Here is a 20,943-nt window from a genome sequence, read left to right as displayed (position 1 = left end):
TGGGAGAGTTAGCAACCCACATGTTCATGGTTGTGTTAAGATGCCTTTTGCTATAACTGGCAGAAGAAAATGATAAATTATTAGTATCTCAATACAAAACTCATGTACCTCAGTTCAGATTTGACAATGAACAGTAATAAATATTTCACATTTCAAACTTTTAAATGCAATTTCAAGGCCTCTTTCTGGACACAGATTCAGTCTTACACTAAAAGGAGATAAATCCCAACTGACCTTGTAGTTCAGACCAAGATGAGGCTCAATATGCACCCTTAAAAGCCCTTTACATAGAAAAACACTAAACTATAAAGGTAAGTCGGAGTGAAAAGAAGCATGGTAGTCCAAGAACTGAGGTCTTACTCTTTATGTAGGTTAGTGGTCTAAAATATTCTACCATTAGGACGTCTTTCTACCTGCCGAAATAAAAAAAAGCGTTCAAAGAATTGACTGAATGAACATGAACACAACACCAACACGAGAACAAGTGGGAAAGGAGATTCATTCATTATTGAAGATGCGTTCCATTACTGCCAGAGCATTAAAAAACTCCACTCAGCACAGCACGAACAGAGGAAAACTACTGCGTCCCATTTTAAACATTTCCAACTTTATTGTCAGGATACTTGCTTCATGTAAAATATTTCATTACAATACAGTACAATGCATGTTCAATCTGCTGTCCACACAACTGGTTTTTGTCATGAAGTTCTAAGGATTACCCACTGCACATAACCGCTGCTCTCACAGCAAAAAAAAACGGAAGCTGCTTACCTCTCCTAACGTGAAAACAAAGCCAAAACATTAAATTATAAACTACTAAACTCAAGTTTTCTGTCTTAAACCCCCCCTACACCCCCCCCCCTTTCCAGGCTACTACCACTGCTCTCCAGCAGGGGGCACTAGATGCACTCATCATGCTCCAGTCAGCAGCTCCAGCACAGAAAATTCGGTCCCCAGCAATGTCCTGTGTTTGTGTAAGGGCGGGCAGACAGACAGACAGACAGACTGACAGACAGTCATTCCGTCACTGCTGGCAGTCACATAGCAGCTTTAGTCCTAGAGAAGCCATAGGACTTGAGTGATGAAGGGCAGGTGGGACTGGTGCTAAGGGAGAGCAGGGGGCTTTGCTGTTGTAACTGAGGGGAGGGAGATTTACCTCAAACTTAACCAGTCTCCCTTCTGAGTCCAGCTGTCCAGTACCACATGGTGAGATCACTTGTTTGTTTATTTTTTTCTGCTTTCATTTTTTTTCCCTCCCGGAAGGTCACAGAATCTCAGCGAACTTTGGAACAATGCCCCATAGCACAAACATGTACTCATCCCTCGCCTCAGTTTGTTTTTCCTTTCTTCTTTCCTTTTGTCAGCTGAGGACACTGTTCTGCTGTAGTTCTGTCGTTATGGTGATGGGATGCGTCGTTAAGTTAGTTTGTGTTTAGTTACTGAACGGTCTCGGCGGTGTCTCTATGGTTATGCTACGCGGCAAGCGCCCATGGGGTAGGGGTAGCCGGGGTTCAGGTCCCAAGGCCACGCCCACCTCCCTCAGTACATTCTCCCTGTTGGGCGCCAGCAGGGCATGGGCGGGCTCAGTAGCGGTGGGTCTGGTGAGAGTACTGTGGAGGCTGCTGGGAGGTAGAGGAGTAGCCCATGCTGCTCTGGGGCAGTGATGTGCTTGGTCCTGGGTTCTGGTAGGCAGCATGTGGATTTGAACGCTGCAACAGGGACAAAAGTCAGTCCAGAGCGAAGCAACTTTCAGACATTCTCAGCTAAACTAGCACCGTTTTTAATCTTGTGATACATACTCAGCCAAGATTCAATGAATGTTAAGTGTTGTGAGAGAAAACTGTTTTCTCAGAGACCTTAAACTACAAAAAGTAGAAGTGTTGAGCCATACAGGCAAAATATTTATATATATATATATATATATATATATATATATATATATATATATATATATATAGAGAGAGAGAGAGAGAGAGAGAGAGAGAGAGAGATTCCACCTTATTTGGAGCAGCAGTTACATCTGGGCACCTGTACAATTTTAATAAGGTGCCAGAATCGAACTGCCGCATCATTTAAGGTGGAATATAAAAGTTGAAGGTGCCAAATAGGAATGTAATTTCAGCTTTGTTGTCATAAGTGAGTGGCTACACTTCTTCCTTGTATAGGGATTAAAAGGCACATATCACCACCTAGTGTACTGATACAGCAATTTATTAAAGCTTAAGCTATTGCTGGCAGTATTGGATCGAGGAACAGGGTGGCATAATCATTTTAGCATATCAAAACAAATAATAAGCAGCAGTACTGTTATCATCCATCTATTATCTACTGTCTGTACCTATGCTATTTTATATTCAAGAGAACCAAGTTTGTGGGATATGTACATGTATGCATTACCTGGTAGTCTGAGGTCATGATCAGGCCACTTGAGGTAGTGGTGGGCGGAACCACTCTCACTTTCTTCAGAGGCGGGCCTTGTGCGTGGCTGTTGTCAGGGTTACCTGTGTGCCCCGCCCCATTGGTGTGGTTGTTCCCCTGCTGCTGCTGGTTTTTCTGTAGTTATGAAAAGAAGATGAAATCCTCCTTTTATGCTAGGGACATTACATTCAAGCACTATGTACAAACAAAATTTACACGCAATTTCTTCTCTTACTTTATCTGCTTTGTCCTCAGGCTCCTCCTCTGTCAGGAATTCTCGCTTAGGGTAAGGGATCTGGCAGCCAGCAAAAACACTAAGAGGCAAACAACGAATCCAATTATGTTCTAATGGACAAGTGCGGTTAAGAGGCCCTTTTCAACCATGCTATACTATACACACACACACACACACACACACACACACACACTCTAGACACGTTATCTGTTTTTGTTGATTTATTTTTTTTTTTTACATGAAATTAAAATGAACATATCCTCTAAAGAGAACACACTTTTATGCATTTTAATGCACGATTAATGTTTATTTGCTAAATGGATTAAGTTGGAAGAAAAGAAAAAAATGAATAAAATGTGGCCTGTGCAAAAGTTATGGTACATTTTTTTTTTTTCTCTCCCAACATTAACTTTATTAAATAAACAGAAACTGTATATTATTCAAGCTTGTTCACTGTGGTAATTTATTTTCACTAAGAAAATCAAGAAAACATAACTTGACCAGGACTGATCAAATATTTGCTTTTTGCATATGTATTTTCAACTCATAAAAACTATAATAAAAAAAAAAAAGAAAAGTGCAATATCAATATAATCTAAATATTTATATATCAAATGTTTCAAATATTTGAGTATGGAAAACATTTTGTAAAACATTTTAGTGATAAAATTCACTAAATTACCATGACATTACTGACAATTTGGGATATAAGCACATTCTAAACATGGTATTCATTAATAGGAGCGCACCGATACGGGAATTGTAGGCCGATGCCAATATCCAATACTTTTAATGGATACATCTCCCGATACATAAACATTTCTATAAGGCAGAAACTGGGAATAAATCTACCTAGATTACATTGCAGTAAAAATCCTTTACTGCTGTAGACACACAAATGCAGTAAAATGAATAAAATGCAGAAGTGACCTGTACTTTAAATACTGATTTGAAATGTTGGTTAAATGTAAACATGTCTGATACCCATAATTTTGTCTGAAACAATTATCTACTGATGCAGAAATGATTCCAACATCACAGCAAATGAAAATGGACTATTTGGCTAAACGAGACATTTGAATACTAAATTAATGATGCTGATGACTGTTACATAATCAAATAAAAAAAGTAAATTTTATACAGTGCCTATGCAAATATGCTTATAACAACTTAGTTACAGAGTCATAGCTTGGTATCTGGTGGCCAACAAAGACATTAAGAGACAAACAATGAATCCAATTACACTGGAACAGGCAAGTGAGGTTAAGGAGTCCTTTTCAACCCTGCTGTTCTGTTCTACCTGAGGTGGCAAGCTCAGTTCAAGTTCCCTGAACTCAGACCTGAAGTCAAAGCAGGGAAACTGATCCTGGACGAGCGTGTTACTCACTCAGAGGTTGGTAGAGGCTCCTCTAGAAAGTAGGGGTCCTGCATGGCCTGTTCAGATGTGATCCTGCGGATTGGGTCCATGGTGAGCAGCTTTTGCAGCTGGGAAAGAAACAGCGAGAGGCGTTTAAAAATTATTCTGTGCTTTTACTTGTCACACCATTTGAATGACTTATGGGCCAACTTACCAAGTGGAATGCTTTGCTGTCAGGTTTAACTTTATGTTTTTCCATGTATTTTATAAGGCTGCAGTTAGTGTATCTACAATAGAAGGAGGAGGCATTGTTGAAAAGATGTGGAGGACCAACACATATACAGTACTGTGCAAAGTCAGAGACCACCCTTCATTTATTTCACTTCCAGTCAAAAAAGACTTTAAGTACACATTCATTTTTCAGCAGGTGGGAAAAAATATATATTAAACATAAAATTACACAAAAGCCTCAACAACTACATATAATTCAGTATGTGGTGTGTACAGTATTTGTTTTTATTACAGCTTCCATTCTTTTCAGGACACCTGCTTTCAGGTTTTCAAAGAAATCTGCAGGAACATTTTTCCAAACCTCGAAAGTTCAGTGTTAGACGTTGGTTGCATTTTTGGCTTCTTACAATCCAAGCAATCCCAAATACATTCAGTAATGTCAAGGTCTGAAAACACTGGTGGATCTGTTTAGATTTGAAGCAAGAGTGTTTTATCTGAAGGTGACAGTGTTGGTGGTCTACCAGGTCTTTCACAGTTCTTAGTGAGTCTTATTGTCTCTGTATCTTTTGATACAGTTTTGAACTCCAATTTTGAAACTCCTGTATTTTTTCCCAATTATTTTCCTTATACCTAAGGTTTGTTTTAGAAATATCTCCTAACCTTTTACTTAGCCCCTTAACAAGCCATAGTTTTATTACACACTTCTATAACCCAGAAACACCTCTATTAGTTTTCACTGAAGTCCCTGTAGTTACTGTATGAAAAGCCTTAGTAAAAAATAAACCTGTACTGTTAAGGGGGTTAATGGCTGTTTTGACTGGAAATTAAACAAATTAAGGGTTGTCTCTGACTGTACAGTACTGTATAAACAGTGGAGAGAAAACATTACATGAGATGAATGCTGTGAAAACACAAACTCACGTGTTCCTTCTGAAGTCTTTCATCAGCGTGGAGTGTTCTGGCATCTTCTTTATGTCCTCCCAGTCTTTGTCTGGCAGCAAAATTTAAAAGAAGACTTGAATGGACTAAAATACCACTATGACTGTATATTAGGCAATTAACTGTATTTAACAGTTTATTATAATGATTTCTGAAAGCAGCAGTTCTAAATCAGCCTTTAATGAACATTCAAGGTCAGTTCAAAATTCAGATTACCTGCTGGGAAGCCCATTACATTGAAAATGCGGTCCAACTGATCATGGTGGTATGGGTTACTGGTCTTAATGTCCTCCTGCCGACAGTGGAATATAGGCTCCGAGGTCAAGAGCTCAGCAAAGATGCAGCCGATCGCCCATATATCTATATAGGAGCAACAGAAAAAAGACCGGAGTGAAACAAGTGCAAATGTAGTATGACTCAGTTCCAAAATCACTGATTTGACTCCTGACAATTGACTCCTCAAATTCTGGTCATTCCCACACTAAAGGAGGCACTCACACTCTAGACAAAATGTAGCATTTATGTCTGTGCCTAGTCTTCAGAGTTAGATTTTCTGGATTAAAAACCAGGACACCCCCTTCTAAAAGAACTTTTTTAAAATAGCTCTGTGGATTTTTAGGTTTTTTAGGGGCTACTCAGAAGTTTTGTTTGTTAGCTGATGAATCTAGAAAGATGGCAGATTGCAGACTGAAGCCAGATGTTACTGGTAGGAAACCATAAAACTGTAGTAACTTAAAATGATCATTAACCATCATTACAATGTAGACAATGCATTAGTCAACAGAAATGACAGAAGAAACAAGCTAAAAGGTAAAGCAAGTTAGCCCACTATCTAGATAACTCACCTCAGTTTTGCTCCTTTTGTATTTGATTTTGGCTAAAACGCTAAAAAGTCCTTCAAGTTAACTTTGTGCTAAATGAAGACAAAACCACCATCTTCTTTTATGGTTTTGTTTCACAAATGAAGTAAGAATTAAACTAATTCTAGTTAGGTTGTCTTATTAACCTATAGATCAAAGGCAGATTGGTTGAAACATCAGGGATTCCCAGATTATATAATCGATATATTTGAGAACACCGATGAACAAACTATGAGAACAATATACAGATTGTGAAGAATAGAGACAAATCCCTTCATATGCAAACATACTTGGCCAATAAAGCCTGAGTCTGCTTCTGTATTAATACACATCATTATGGTGCTTCCTACTGACAAACAGGCAAATAAAGGCCCAAAAAGACAACGCACACTTACCGATGGCTTTGGTGTAATGTCTGGCCCCCAATAGCAGCTCTGGTGCTCTGTACCAGAAAGTGACCACCACGGGGTCCAGATCTGCTAAAGGCTTCAGTGGTGAATTAAAGAGCCGTGCAAAACCCATATCCGCTACACACAGACATAGAAACATCAATGTTACTACCAGTCACAGCATGCTAATATTTCTCATCACAGTCCCTAAAAATATTATTTAATCAAAGAATGAAGAAAAGCGAGCATGATGTCATACCAATCTTCACACGGCCCCTCTCTGGCCCCTCCCCCATTACTAATATATTTGCAGGTTTCTGGATGGGAGAGAAAAAGCAGTTTAGCTACACACACATTTACTTTATTAGTCTGATGCCATTGCTTCTGGGCAAACATTTTGCATAACTAATGCCCTCTGGTGGAGAATTAGTTTGAATATGAAAAATTAAAACACGTTCTGTTCCCAAGCACATTTTTCTTCACCTAAAATGCATTAGATATTATTAGGAATCTAACTGGGAGGCCTTTACAACTTCTCTACTGAAATTACTGATATAGTTGCATTTTTGACTGGAATGAATAAAAAAAATTGTAAAGCAAATATATATATATACAATTACATTAGCTTTATAAGTATTTATAATTACTTTTTTTATGGTGATAAAAAAAATTAATGTGTCTGAAATTAAAACCATCCCAGGCTGTGGATGACAAATATCTTACACAGCTGAGTCTTTTAGCAGGGGTGGGTGATATAGAAAAAATATAACATTACAATGCTTCAACACACAGGATACACAATATGCATCACATTCAACACTTCAGACAATATATCAATATAAAAACTCTCTTTATGACACTGTGTCTATCTGTATGCTAGCTCAACAGTAGATAACTGTAGTAAATACAAGCCCCTAAGTCATAGGATCAACACTTGACATGATGTCCCATTTAATAAATAAAAAAAAAAAGGAAACAAACACAAAACATCTTTCTATCGATGCAATATTTTTCAATGATTTTAATCTGTAAAATGTCAGACAAGTTAAGACATTTTAAGGAGCTACTGAAACCCGTGTGCACTGCTGTGCAGTTTCAGTGTGATTTGCCTGACTCAGAACAAGATATGTCTCGCTCAGTTGATCTGAAGAAGGCAGAACAAAATCAAGCACATGGAGGTTTCAAAAGCGGAAATATTTCTGCTTCACCTGGGCTGATTCTCAGTATCAGTGTTCCAGGTACTCGGGTAAAACAAGAGACAAAGAGTTTTTTCTGGCACCCGTTACCTGTTTTTCACAAGTTCAGTGAGTAATATTTACACTCCTCCTGACAGATTTTCAGCGATTAATCATCACTTCTGTCAAAACATTTCATAACAAGGGCAGATATATTGGCAATTTAAACCGTTTAGAGTGGTTACCAGCAGATTTACACACTGTCCTCTTTCTTGCTAACATACCAGGACATGTGGTCATAATCATACATATATATAATACATATGGGACATATATAAGTATTAATATGTAACGTCAAAGGTATTATCTATACATGAAAGTATTGATATGTAACCATGTGTTCCATTTCTATTACAAATGTATGTATCTATAGGTTCTTCTTTCGGCTGCTCCCTTTAGGGGTCGCCACAGCGGATCATCTGCCTCCATCTTGCCCTGTCCACTGCCTCCTCTACTTTTAAACCAACCATCTCCATGTCCACCTTCACTACATCCATAAACCTTCTCTGAGGTCTACCTCTTCTCATTCTACCCGGCAGCTCCATCTCTCATTCTTTGACCAATATATCCACTATTCCTCCTCAACACATGTCCAAACCATCTCAACCTGGCCTGTATGGCTTTATCCCCAAACTGCTCCACCTTCACTGTCCCTCTGATCTGCTCATTTCTAATCTTAGAATGTATGTATCTATATGTAGTAATGATAATTCCCATATTCAGTACTGTGTAGAAGTCATAGGCCAATCTTTACCAGTTAAAACAGCCATTAAGTACCTGTTCTTCATTTTTTTTTCTGTCTCACAAAAAAATGCAGAAAGCATATTTTAACAGATGATTTCACTCAAGCTTCAACAATTAAATATAATATTATTTCCAGTATTCACTGTGTCCACCCTTTGCCTTTATTACAGCTTCCATTCTTATCAGGAGACTCACTTTCAGGTTTCAGGTCAAAGAAATCTGCAGGGATATTTTTCCAAACCTCCAAAGTTCAGTCTTAGACGTTGGTAACAATTTCTGTTTCTCATGATCCAAATAATCTCAAATACATTCAATGATCTTGAGGTCTGGACTCTTTCTGAGAGCAATAGCAGCTCCTTTGTTTGATTTGCTAGATTTTCCTTTTTTCTATGACCTTTTCTCAGTAATGATTTCTTGACAGCTACACATCTTTTCAGACTTATAGTGTTAAGTTGTGGAAGTGGAAGGATGGACAGAAACACCTGTGGATTTTTTCAGATCTCAAGCAGCTTGATTTTCTCCTCTCTCTCAAAGATGAAAGCTGTTTATCTGATGGGGACAGTGTTGGTGGTCTACCAGGTCTTTTTCTCTGTATTTGAGGTCCCATTTTCTCTGTATTGTTCATCACCATCATACTACTACTACTACTACTACTACTACTACTTTCGGGTTTGATAACTACAATTGGGGAGACTGTTTTTGAACATATTCTCATGATGTTCCTTTTTCTTGTGGATTATGTTATTCACCTCTGAAATAGCTCCTGTAAAATTAATAAATTTACTTGATGGCTGTTTTGTTTTAAATACATAAAGGGAGTGTTAACTTTTGCACAATAATACATAATAATAAGAAGGAGAAGAAGAAGGTCTCATATGTATTATATATGTATCTACCTGTAATTAGAAATCAACAAGCCTAATCTTAACCTTAACATTTCTTTTGAAACCTCTTTACAACGTCAGCAGTATTTTGTTGGTCATGTAGTCCTTTTGCACCAAATCAGTATCTTTGACCTGAAAATGTACGAAAACAAGCACACACACACACACACACACACACACACACACACACACACACACACTCTCTCACCAGGTCTCTGTGTAGGACCCAGTTGGCATGCAGGTAGTGGATGCCGTCCAGGATCTGATAGAGGAGAGACTTCACCATCCCTCGCGGAAGTTGCAGAGGTTTCTTATTGGCTTTGGAGGCTCTGTGGAACTTAATGATGTGCTGCAAAGAAACACACAGCATGGTGAGCTGGGAAACGAGTATACAGACTGTGAGTATACACACTGTGTCTGCGCACATGTGTGCATGCAAGTTACCCAGAGGTCGTGTTCTGCGTAGTCAAAGAGGAGCCACACTTTGCGATCTGCATGTGACAGGAAAACTTTCTGCAGTGAGATCACATTAGGGTGCTTCAGCTCACGAAGCAGCTGCAAGGAAAACACACACACACACACACACACACACACAGTTCTCATCAAACCTAATCACATACATAATGCCTCAAACTGCAGCTCTACAATGTGTCTTTTTTACAATCATTTGAAAAGATATTTTAATACCATGATATAGTTTATCAATTGCAATTATTTATCAATCACTATAAATGTATTATCTAGTAAATACTATGGATTATTCAGAAACTTGTGAACCTAATATGCAAGCTGTGCAGCTATGACAATTTAAATGCAGACCCTTGCTATTGAAAATACATTTTACTTACTATTAAAACAGTGTAATTACACTACAATTACATTGTAAGTAATGTGTACCATTCAAATGTTTGGAATCACCATTTATGCATTTGGAATCACTGTTTTCCATCATATAACAGTACAATGGAAGATTAATTAACAGATTATTTAATATTCTAATCCAGTGCAACTCCACAAGCTTATATATTCACAAACAATTTGGAGGAACTGTAAAATAAAAATAAAATGTGTATGGATATAATGTATGGAGCTGCAGATGATTCTAAAACTGGTCAGACAGTTTAAGTTATTATCTTTGAACAACTTCTCATTCATGTTGCCAAAATTCATGAAATACTTCAATACTAAAAAATCTAAATGAAATCTTATGTTGTCTAGTTAAGAGAATGTAAATCTGCATCGTATGAGCTGTTGTACATAAAATGACAAAAGACTTTTGAAAAGGGGGTCCAATTTTGGATAGTTCTGTTCTGAAAGGATTCCCTCTAGAAGAAATGTTGAGTAATATCAAGTCAAGACCATAATACTACTAGACAACAAAACTTACCGCTATCTCTCTACATGCAGACATGGAGATCCCTGTGCCTTCAATCTGCTTCAGAGCGTAGTCTTTATCATCCTTCCTGCAAAGAGAGAACAGGGCCCCAGTTATCACTGTGTCACAGCCCCAAGTGCCCAAAAACAGGGTTTGTTAACAGAAGAGCAGAACCAAGAAGAGCTTATGCCTCACAAACAGCTTATTCAAAGGAAGTGGTACAAGTCAAAAAGGGATCTTGATTTGATGTGAAATATCAGCATTGATGTCATTCACACTATCAGCAACAGTTTGGGAAAGACCCTTTCCTGTTCCAGCACAATGGTGCACAAAGTGGCTTAAGTGGGTTAAGCATGGAGAAACTCCAGTGTCCAGTGTCAGAGCCCTGACCTCAAGCGCACTGAACACCTTTGGGATGAAAGGGAACGTTGATTGTGAGCCAGGCCTTCTCGTCCAGCATAAGTGTCTAAACTCACAAATGCTCTTTTGACAGAATGGGCATAAATTCCCACAGACTCACTCCCAAAACTTGTGGAGAGCATTTCCAGAAGATTGGAGGATGTTCAAGCTGCAAAGGGGGGCCAACACCATATTAATGCTTTTTTTTTAACTTAAGATCACTCTGCTTGTTTCACTCTGGCCCACTGCTGCCACATTTCCACTTCCCAAATAAATGTGAAGCTAACTGAGACTAATTAAAATGTCTGAGCTGCTAACTGCCTCCATATTTCTTTTCATGGCAGCGCATCTCCACAGATGAATCCACCGTATGACAGCAAAAACTGCTCATACCAGGTGACGAGGCAAAGCTGGGGATGAGACTCTGGCCTATTAAGCTATAGTTGTACCTCCCAAGGCCCAATCCAACTGCAGCAGAACAAAGTAGCTGTAAACAGGCAGCTCCTGGGGTGTACAAGAACATCTTTAAACACTTGAGTCTTAACGAGACTCCGGCCGCCAGGCTGTCTGGACTTTAATGGCCCGGCTTTGGACGGCCCGATGCTGACCCAAAATCAGAATCTGCTCAAGGGCTGGTCAGGACTGTTTCATCCTGTGTGGGAATGTAGAGCTGTTAGTCAGCCAAAGTCAACTATGACAGCAATGGCAGGTACAGAATTAGAGTCTATGTGTGGATCTTAAACAACGTCCAAAGTAACTGGGGGCAAAGGGCAAAAACACCCCCATATTTAACATTTCTGGTTCGCCTGCTGACCCTGACCAGACAGTGTGAACGTGCTTGTAGTAGATAAAATGATGGAAAGCTGGTTCAATGAGAAACTGCTGATAATGTCACAGGGCTGGACAATAAAATGGCATGTTGTCATTATCACGATAAATTACATGATGGTATGTAGAGGTGGGCAATATAGCAAAAAAATATCATGATACATATCACAATATTTTGATAGACACATGGGTGTACAATATTAACATGAAACGTACTGTTTAAGCATTAAGTTATTAAAATAGTGTAAAACAGAAATAGAAAAAACAAAAAAACAAACTATTGTGCAACATAAAACAAATGAAGTACTAACAGCAACATTAGAACTGCAAGCACATTTTTGTGCATTGAAAGGCTGAGAAACAGTTAGCATCACATCACCAGCAAAATATATTTATTTGTTTTCATTTATTTCTATATTAATGTAAATATGTATTTACATAGGCACACACGAATGAGTGTCTTAGCTCATTTAATTATATATTTTTATTTAGTCAGTAAATATATTTGTTGTGACAGTAAAAATACCTCGTACACCTAAAACAACACAGTGAGTGTGAGAACAGTCCCACAGGCATGTAGATCAGGATGGAGTAGGTTTTGAGCTGCGCTTATGTGTGTTTTGAGTTCAATCCCAGGAGCAACGACCATGACATGTCTCTGGCGTTATGTGTAATTGGATCTGTTCCGTCATCGCAGCTCCTAATGATGTGTTTATGACGGAAGCTTATTTAACACTAAGAAAAGATTTATCGAGTAGCCCTAATAGACTTAATGCGTAAACATGTGAACAACCATGAAAAACTACAAATACAATTATTGTACATATATTACACTGCACTAAATCCAGACAAACAGGTTTAATTATGTTCTGATTGGTTGTCAGTATTCTTTAAGTACTGACAATGTTTTCCTGAGCATCTTGAATAATCTTGATCACGATCACAAAATATCACAATGATAAAATGTCATAATATTGCTCCCCTCTAATGGTACACTGTTCTGGGAATATCAGGAACGTCATCAGTACTTCCAGAAGCCTTTTGGACTTTTTATGAAAACTGTATAAAGACGCGATGTTAACTGTTTTACCTTTAGAACTTCATGAATGTTTGTAAATGTAATCCTGCTTAGGCATAAAAAGAGCATCCAGGAAAGGCCTAGTGCTTTACGAACAAAGATGATTTGAGGCTCTCCACTTTGGCAAAAATGCATCAGCAGTTTAAGAATAATATTCCTCAACAAGTATTTGCAAGAATTTCAGGTATTTCACCCTCGACAGTGCAGGATACCACTAAAACTTACAAATTCCTCCAGATTCTCTGGATAAGTGTAAAGGACAAGGCCAAAAACCATTCCTGAATGCCCTGCGACCTCTCTACTGTTTTTGCAAATAATGGACATTGTGTTCTCTGGGCCAAACAGGAAAAGCACCCAATTGTTACCAACAAACAGCTTGCAAAGTCTGTCATACTAGGGAGGTGTGTTAGTGGGTAACCTGCACATATATGAAGGTAAGATTAATACTGAGGGTTAAAGATGCATTGTTGTTGTTCATGTTTCAGCATCTTGTTTCAGTAAGACAATGCCTTCTGCATGTGTTACAACAGCATGGCTTCAAAGTAACACAGTGCAAGTACTGGACTGACCATGACTACAGTTCAGACCTATTTCCAACTGAAAACGTGTCGCACAATGATAAAGCACAATATATAACCCTGGATTGTTACAGCTGAAGTGTTACATGAAGCAAGAGTGGGAAAAACTCTACTAGCACAATTACAGCAATTGACGTCTTCAGTCCCCAAATGGTTACTGAACAGTGTTAAAAGAAAGGTATTGTAACATAGTGGTAAACACGCCCCTGTCCTAATGCTTTTGGAACATGTATCAGGCATCATATTTAGAATAAGCACATTTATAAAAAATAAAACCAATAAGGTTAATTAGCCAAAATGTTAAATATCTTGTCTTTGTACTCTTCTTAATTGAATACAGGTCAAAAGAGGTTTGCAAACGACTGACATCTGTGCTTATTTACATTTTTCCTACTGTCCCATTTTTTTTTAATGGAGTTGGTATTAAAGACAGACCACAGTTAATCCTGTTTAAATGGATTTAGTGCAGAATGGAACATAAAACACTGAGGAAAAATCTTCGCCACTTTCTGATGGGATTTTTTAAACTTCACGTTACTGCTTTGCTGGTGCAACTTAAACTTCACTAAAAGGTATGACATCCTACCCTGAACTGAAAAACAGCCCAACTGTGTAAGCCCAGATGCTTAGAGTGAAGTCATATCCGTCCATCAGAAAAATGAAAAGCCCCATTAAAGCAAAGTGTTCACCAGGTCAGAACAGCGTGTCACAGCTGACAGAATATGACTTGTGACCCTGTTATGGAGACAGTGCTGTTTACAGTTCACAGAGAAATAAACTACAACAATGTTACATCTTTAATATCCAACAATAAAAAAGTTAAATAAGGAAGTTTGAAATGCTCAGACACAGTAATAATTCCCCTAACATTATTCCTTTATACCTGCTGCATAATAAAACAGAGGCATTATAAAACTGAATGAAAATACAAGACAATGATGTATTTTAGAATAACCTGCTGACCAGAGATCACGGAGCACGGCAGCTTCCTTGAAATTACATATTATTAAATACTGACTGATTAGGTTGACAAGCGTGCTTTATAAGCCAATGATGCTTTAAAAACTAGAAATCAGAAAGGATGACATGGCAAAACTTACATAACATTTAAAGACATTTTTTACGCAATACAACATCAGGGTATTACATTTCTTTTTGAGTTTAAAAACAGAAAAGAACCAGCATTGCCACATTATCACAAAAAAGCTCTAAAGTCAAATATTCATATCAAATCAATAATCAAAAATTCTGTAGAAGTGTTTTGATTGTGTTTCAAATACAGTGCTGCACTAAAACTAATTAAACAGGACCAATGATGCCCTCTTTGTAATGAAACCAGCAGCTGTTTAATTACATACCATTCACTCTGCAGTCCATACATGGAAACCAAGCTGCAAAAACAGCCCATCATGAAATAACCGTTTCTATGTCACGAGAACCAACATTTACATACATCTACCTGTTCAGGCTAAAGCAGTTTAGCTTCACGCTGCAGCCTGGACTGCTTTTTTGATTGAGACACAGAATACAGAACACACTAAACAGAAAATCAATAATCAGACAGTTCGTTATTTTAATGTGGCCTTGTGTTCTAGTTGCAATTTTATGAATAAAACAATAATCAGGCAGTGTATTCATTACAATTTCATGTGATAGCTTTCTGTGAGGGAACTCTTCTGATGTCTGGTTCCAGTCACCCCCACGAATAATGAACAATTCTGAATTCTAACTCCAGAAGGGACCATAACCTTTAAGCTCACATCTACATTTACAAAACCAGCTCATAACAATGAAACTGTTCACATTTATCAGGTGCCATGTTCACAACCCTTAGGGGATCCTCATGGTTTGTGTTAACAGACCACAACTAACACAGTTCTACAAGAAAATGCATTAAAGGTTTGGTTTAAAAGTGATTGCATTTAAAAGGTATTCGACATATCAGGATTTATATTACACGCCCAGTCATAGTTTGTGTCAGTGTGTGTTTTTCTGCCATTGTCCTGGTAACACCATAGGACATGATCATGGCCTCACCAATGTAGACAGACTTTTTCAAATGTTCAAACATAAATAAATAAATAAAATATTCAAGCACATTTTTGCCCCATATGTCTCTAATGTAGACAGTCTAGCTACTCAAGCATGAACAAATATGAAGGGCTGGTATTTATCTTATTAAGCACTGAGCTGATAATTGAACCTCATTTATTACTCTAGAACCATGAAGCACTAATTCAGTCTTCCTCATCTATTTCCTACATAATCCTGATATTATAATCATTGTTTTTCCTTATTAGTACAGAAGATACATAGTCGTAATCTTACTAAGTTCAGTGCGTCTACTGTTTGTGTGAATAACAACAGATAAAGTCATCAAACCAAAGCATTCATGAGGCCCACTTTACTGACACATCGTTAGCAGGACCAGTGTGTATACAGTAAGGGCTCCTGCACCATAACATGGTGAGATGCTTGCTATAAGTGTCCGGGCTGTAATGGCTCAGCAAAAACACCTTAGTCACCAAACTAAATTCATGGCTAGACTGCACATCCACCTGAACCCTCCTGCTTTTCGCAAGAGCATTATATGCTATTAAAACTAACTTGGCAACAAAGACTAAAGGAGTGTTTTATATTTTTAACAACCCAAAACAGCTGCATGGGTTACTGGCAATGCCACTGGTCTCACCATTGACACAGATTTCATTGCTTGACTGCATGTCAGAAATCCTCTTTTTTGTACCACGAAAACCAATGAAGTAACAAAATGGCAGAGATGGCAATAGACACAGGCTCAAACGGAGCTGCATGGCGTCAGTGTTAACACCACTAGTTACACCAGAGGTTCCCAATCTTAGCCGTGGTGACCCCACACTATGGTGATCTGTCACAATGCTCACACTTGATTGAATTCATTAGTTAATTATCGAGTCATATTCTGACTCCGTTGTGTAGAGCAGGCAAAACAAAAAATGTGGAGAGCATGGGGTCGCCAGGACTGGGCTTAGGAACGCCTGAGTTACACTGTTGACACACGATGTATGTAGAAAGCTTTTTTGTGACCATGCGCCAGGCAAAGATGGCAGGGGTATATTTTACCCCCCTACAATCCAACTTGTACTGGGTTGCTGCCAACACCATCAGTTACACCACTGATATTAGCCTAGTTCCATGCATTAAAAAAAAAAAAAAAACTTTTTTTTTTTTTGCAGGACAACTGTGTGCCATGAAAATGGAGAACTGTGTACTAAATTGCACGGAGGAAATCCTTTTTTTTTTTTACATGACAGATGTCACGGACAACATAGAAAGACTGAACAGGCACTCTATCTCTGAGACAAAACAAACAGAGCAGCATTGGCTCAGCGTTAACACCACCAGTTACACCACTGAAACCAGACCATTTTCATTGCTAGGCAAAGCTCCTCGTTTCAGGAGTGCTTTGTGCCACGAACCCCAATGAGAAACAAGACTGAAGGAGGCACTTGATTTTTTTTTTTCTCGCACAAGCTCCATAGCAACACCGACGGTCACACCACGGATAGCAGACTGACTTGACTGATTTTTTTCAGGAGAGCTGTGTGCCGTGAAAACCGATGAGTTAACAGCACAGCAGACAGAGCAGGACCCTTTCACCTTCATCGTTTTTCTACAGCACAAACAGAGCTGCGCTGCCTCAGCGGCAGCACCACCAGTTACACCGCTGACACGAGACACATTTCACTGCTGGGTCACACACGAGAAAGCCTCCTGGCAGGAGAACCATATGCCACGAAAACCGGCGAAGTGAGAGCTCGTCGGAGACGGTAGTGACATTGCATTATTTGCAGACAAACCAAACAAGGCATGAAGGCCTAGGCTCGTTTTGCCACCGAGTGGTGGAACTCACCCGTCTTTCCTCTTCGCTTTGTACACATGACCGTACGTCCCTCGCCCCACTTTGCATCCCTCATACTCGAACAGGTCCTCCACACGCTCTCTTTCTCCGGTCAGCTTAACTTTGAAGTCATAGTCCATTTTCTCGGGCGTTTCTGAGCTGGGTTTGAGTGTGTGTGGGTTTTTTCCTCTCCTTTTTTTAAAGCGCCGCCAGGGAGGCAACTTACTTCCAGCGCCGCTCACACAATCAGTTGCCTTCCCTCGCGTCGCTTTCAGCTCAGCTCACCCGCCACATTTACCTCCGGCAGCGAGGATATGGGGGGAATAGCGTGTTTTTAACGTTTCTTGTGGTGAAAAACCACCATATGTTGCTCTCCTGCCGAAATTATTTCGTTTATATTTTCTCTCGCAACCGGTATCTCACTCGGGAGAGCTGGCTCCGCGTACGGCAGTGTCGCAAAAACGTCGCTCGGATGAAACCCAGCGATATCCGACTCGTCAGCGAATCGATTCTTTCGACCGGCTCGTTTCAACGAACAATTCTCAAGTGAATCGGTGTTTTTCTGCGGCATCTACGAAGTATGTATCTGTGCGCTATAGGCTGAACATGTATACAGTTCAATTAATGCCTTTTCACAAACTATCCTCGTGATATCATAATGTAAAATATCACATTACAACCCATTAAGAGCAACCTCTTTTAATTCACATTTAGACTACAGCCAGCTTCCTATTTCTGATACATATTTGCGTTTTATAGAGGGCGACAGTGTTTATCAGATTCACACGAGCGACCCAGTGGCTTGGTAACGGATAAAAATGAAGTTGTGAGTGAATGGATCGTTCAATCAGAAGTTCGACTCGCTGAAACGGACAGACAGTAAGAATCGGCTCGTTAAACCGAATCGAAGCTCTCATCGCTAATGAAAAGACTGGGGCTTTGTGGAGGTACCACGTGGATGTTAACTCTTCACAAAACGAACATTTGGAAAGAAAAATACTCGTTTTTGAACGTCCCCTTCCTTTTCTATGTATCTGACTGCACTTTCTGTGTGAAGCTTGCACCCCACATACTGTCAAACTGACATCATTAACAGAAAACACTGAACGGCCATTGTCTGGCAATTAATACGCACACTTGTCCCAGTCTTATATATATCAGCTTAAACGAATAAAAAGCACAAAAATGATAAACCGTGAATGGAAAGTGTGAGATGTGCAAGTTAAATAGTAAGTTGTACGTATTTTGTTTATCAAGGCATGTAACAATGCACACTATTCTCAGTATTATTTTGCAAAGCTTTAAAATGAGGATTTTTATTAGAATGCCAACATTTGGGAGATAAATGTTGAGAAATGTTGATTAAAAGATGATGCAACGTGGGTGCGCTGTCAAGCGGAACGTGTGTTGTTGTTGCGGTAGGTAGCCGGCCGGACGTGAGTTTGTGTGGCCCTCTTGGTCCCATCTTAGCTACATTGTAATCAGAGCGAAGAGGAAAAGAGGACTCGTCCATATTACAGCTGCTGTTTCAGGTACTAAAATGATCGGTTTGTCTTTGTCATCCCTGCCTGCTCTCATTGAAAACAGCTATGGTGTTGTTAATATGTTTGGCTGCGTTTATGTGCCGAGGTCCGTTTGTAGGCGAAACGGTTGTCAAAACCGCTTTTTCGTTAGCCGTCGGTTAGCACGGCGGCTAGCTATCGACACCAACAAAACGCATTGCGCAGACAAAATGACAGCTCGTTTTTTGGTCTCGTCTGCGCTCGGCCTACGATAGTGTGGTGACATTTTATTGTTGGGCGTACAACGCAATTTTAACGGCGTTTTAACGAGAAGCAGGCGCCTCTTCATTGTGTCTCAGTTAGAAACGCTCACACGGAGCCCGACTTTTCTTTGTCATGGCCCGCCTTCGGCTCGCCGCGATTGGACGGTCGAACTGTCAGTCATCGCTGTTGGCTCGTTGACTGGTTCCAGTCCTGGCGACGTCAGCGTGTTGCTCCGCTTGCTTTGCATTCTTCGCCGTGGCCTACTGTGTGCTAGATTATATGTGGACAACAATGTTGGTTTAAAAAGACGAACGATTTATATACTTTATTGTTGTTTTTTATGTCACTGCAGCCAAGACTGTATCGGTTTTGCTACAAATTAAGATTGAATGACTTATAATTTATAACGTGACCAAACGGATTGACATTTTGGCGTACATTTTGTGGTGCAGCCCCTTTCTAGTGGCACCTATTTGAGACACGATGCCTTAATAAATGTCATACTCTTTTTGCACCAGTTGTATGTTAAATGTGAATTGTGCTGTCTCATCTGCATGCTTCTAGCCTTTTCCAAGGCCTGCACGTTGAGCCTGAAGGATCCTTAGCACTTGTCAAAGGGTGTCATTCACGGACTGCCTCTCTTCCTGTTTTTCAATCTCCTGATTGATCTTAAAATGCTCTCATCGGTTTGTTGTCCATTTAAATTTGAAAAGCTGGTGGTTGAGTGTGATTTCTGCCTACTTTCTGTGATTAGTGGCCATTTTGCAGTTCTTTCACATATTGGTGTTTATTTTGCACCTCAAGTAACACTCCTGTTCAAGATTGTCTTGAGGCTTTTTTCATTTACAGTCATGGGCAGGTAAGTGCACATACTTTGCAGCACTAATACTGTGCCCTTCTCTTTGTGGGACTCCTGAAAACAGCGGTTTCCGTGGCGATGGACCCTCCCGGCGGGCGAGATGAGCGTCGCCGTCAGGCAGAGCGTCTTCGACGGGAGGAGGCGTACTATCACTTCATTAATGAGCTGAGTGAGGAGGAATATCGGCTGATGAGAGATAGCAACCTCCTGGGCACACCTGGTAATTTCATATACGCACGCTCTGGCACAGAGATCACAGGAAAACGCCTTGCTGGTCACACAGTCATGATTCAGCAAGACTGCCCATTACATGGTTATGCCAAGATGCTCCTCAACCTAAAAAGATAAAGCTACACTGGTTAAAATCTGGAACTGGCTTGTGTTCCCTTATTTGTAGGTGAAGTGACGGCTGAGGAGCTGAGGCAGCGACTGGATGGGGCGAAGGAACGAGTGTCTTCCCAGCCACATCCTGAAACACGCCCTCAGAACACTGAGATGGGACAGGAGGGCAGCAGTGGTGAGTTAGGGGGCTCAGAAGGTGGATAGGTCAGGTTTCGGGGTGCAGTGTTTTATCATTTGCCCAAGGATGTTTCTGTAAGGGATTGAAGGAGTAGCATTCATTAAAGCTACTTAAGCAAGTCATTGAGTTTCAGTGAACTTAATTGAGCACAGAGTTCTTGGGAAAGTCTCTTTAGACTGGAAAACTAGAAAGAGCATGTGATAAGCAAGCACTTGTCTTAGAACCAATATAGATGGTGATGTTTGGATTCAACAAGTTTTGCTGGTGTGAAGTTTAGGTGCATTTATTGGTCAACAATATTAACACATTGTTTACTTGTAAACTAAAGCGCTTTATAATGTTCATGTGATATGCACAGTTTGCAATAC

At 39.7% G+C, this 20,943-nt stretch overlaps 2 protein-coding genes across 2 annotated transcripts in view; one reads left to right on the top strand and one right to left on the bottom strand.

Moving 5' to 3' along the window:
* Positions 1–585: 585 nt before the first annotated feature.
* cdk8 (cyclin-dependent kinase 8) lies at positions 586–17,892 on the bottom strand. Its single transcript, XM_017722149.2, has 13 exons — positions 17,443–17,892; positions 10,680–10,755; positions 9,737–9,847; positions 9,501–9,641; positions 6,689–6,746; positions 6,436–6,567; positions 5,397–5,540; positions 5,163–5,232; positions 4,225–4,297; positions 4,041–4,138; positions 2,654–2,732; positions 2,398–2,553; positions 586–1,709 (listed from the first exon to the last, which is right to left on the bottom strand). The coding sequence occupies exons 1-13, from the start codon at positions 17,568–17,570 to the stop codon at positions 1,584–1,586; spliced, it is 1,392 nt and encodes a 463-aa protein (XP_017577638.1). The 5' UTR covers positions 17,571–17,892; the 3' UTR covers positions 586–1,583.
* Positions 17,893–18,876: 984 nt separating this feature from the next.
* rnf6 (ring finger protein (C3H2C3 type) 6) overlaps positions 18,877–20,943 on the top strand; it is a 5,132-nt gene continuing 3,065 nt past the window's right edge. The window contains exons 1-3 of the mRNA XM_017722150.2: positions 18,877–18,962; positions 20,120–20,275; positions 20,453–20,572. Coding sequence (XP_017577639.1) covers positions 20,134–20,275; positions 20,453–20,572 — 262 coding nt within the window. The 5' untranslated portion in view covers positions 18,877–18,962; positions 20,120–20,133. The remainder of the gene's footprint in view (positions 18,963–20,119; positions 20,276–20,452; positions 20,573–20,943) is intronic.

This window comes from Pygocentrus nattereri, chromosome 24 (assembly GCF_015220715.1).
Source record: "Pygocentrus nattereri isolate fPygNat1 chromosome 24, fPygNat1.pri, whole genome shotgun sequence".
Taxonomy (NCBI): domain Eukaryota; kingdom Metazoa; phylum Chordata; class Actinopteri; order Characiformes; family Serrasalmidae; genus Pygocentrus; species Pygocentrus nattereri.
The sequence above is the reverse complement of the archived record's forward strand: the minus strand, read 5'-3'. Positions and strand labels throughout refer to the sequence as shown.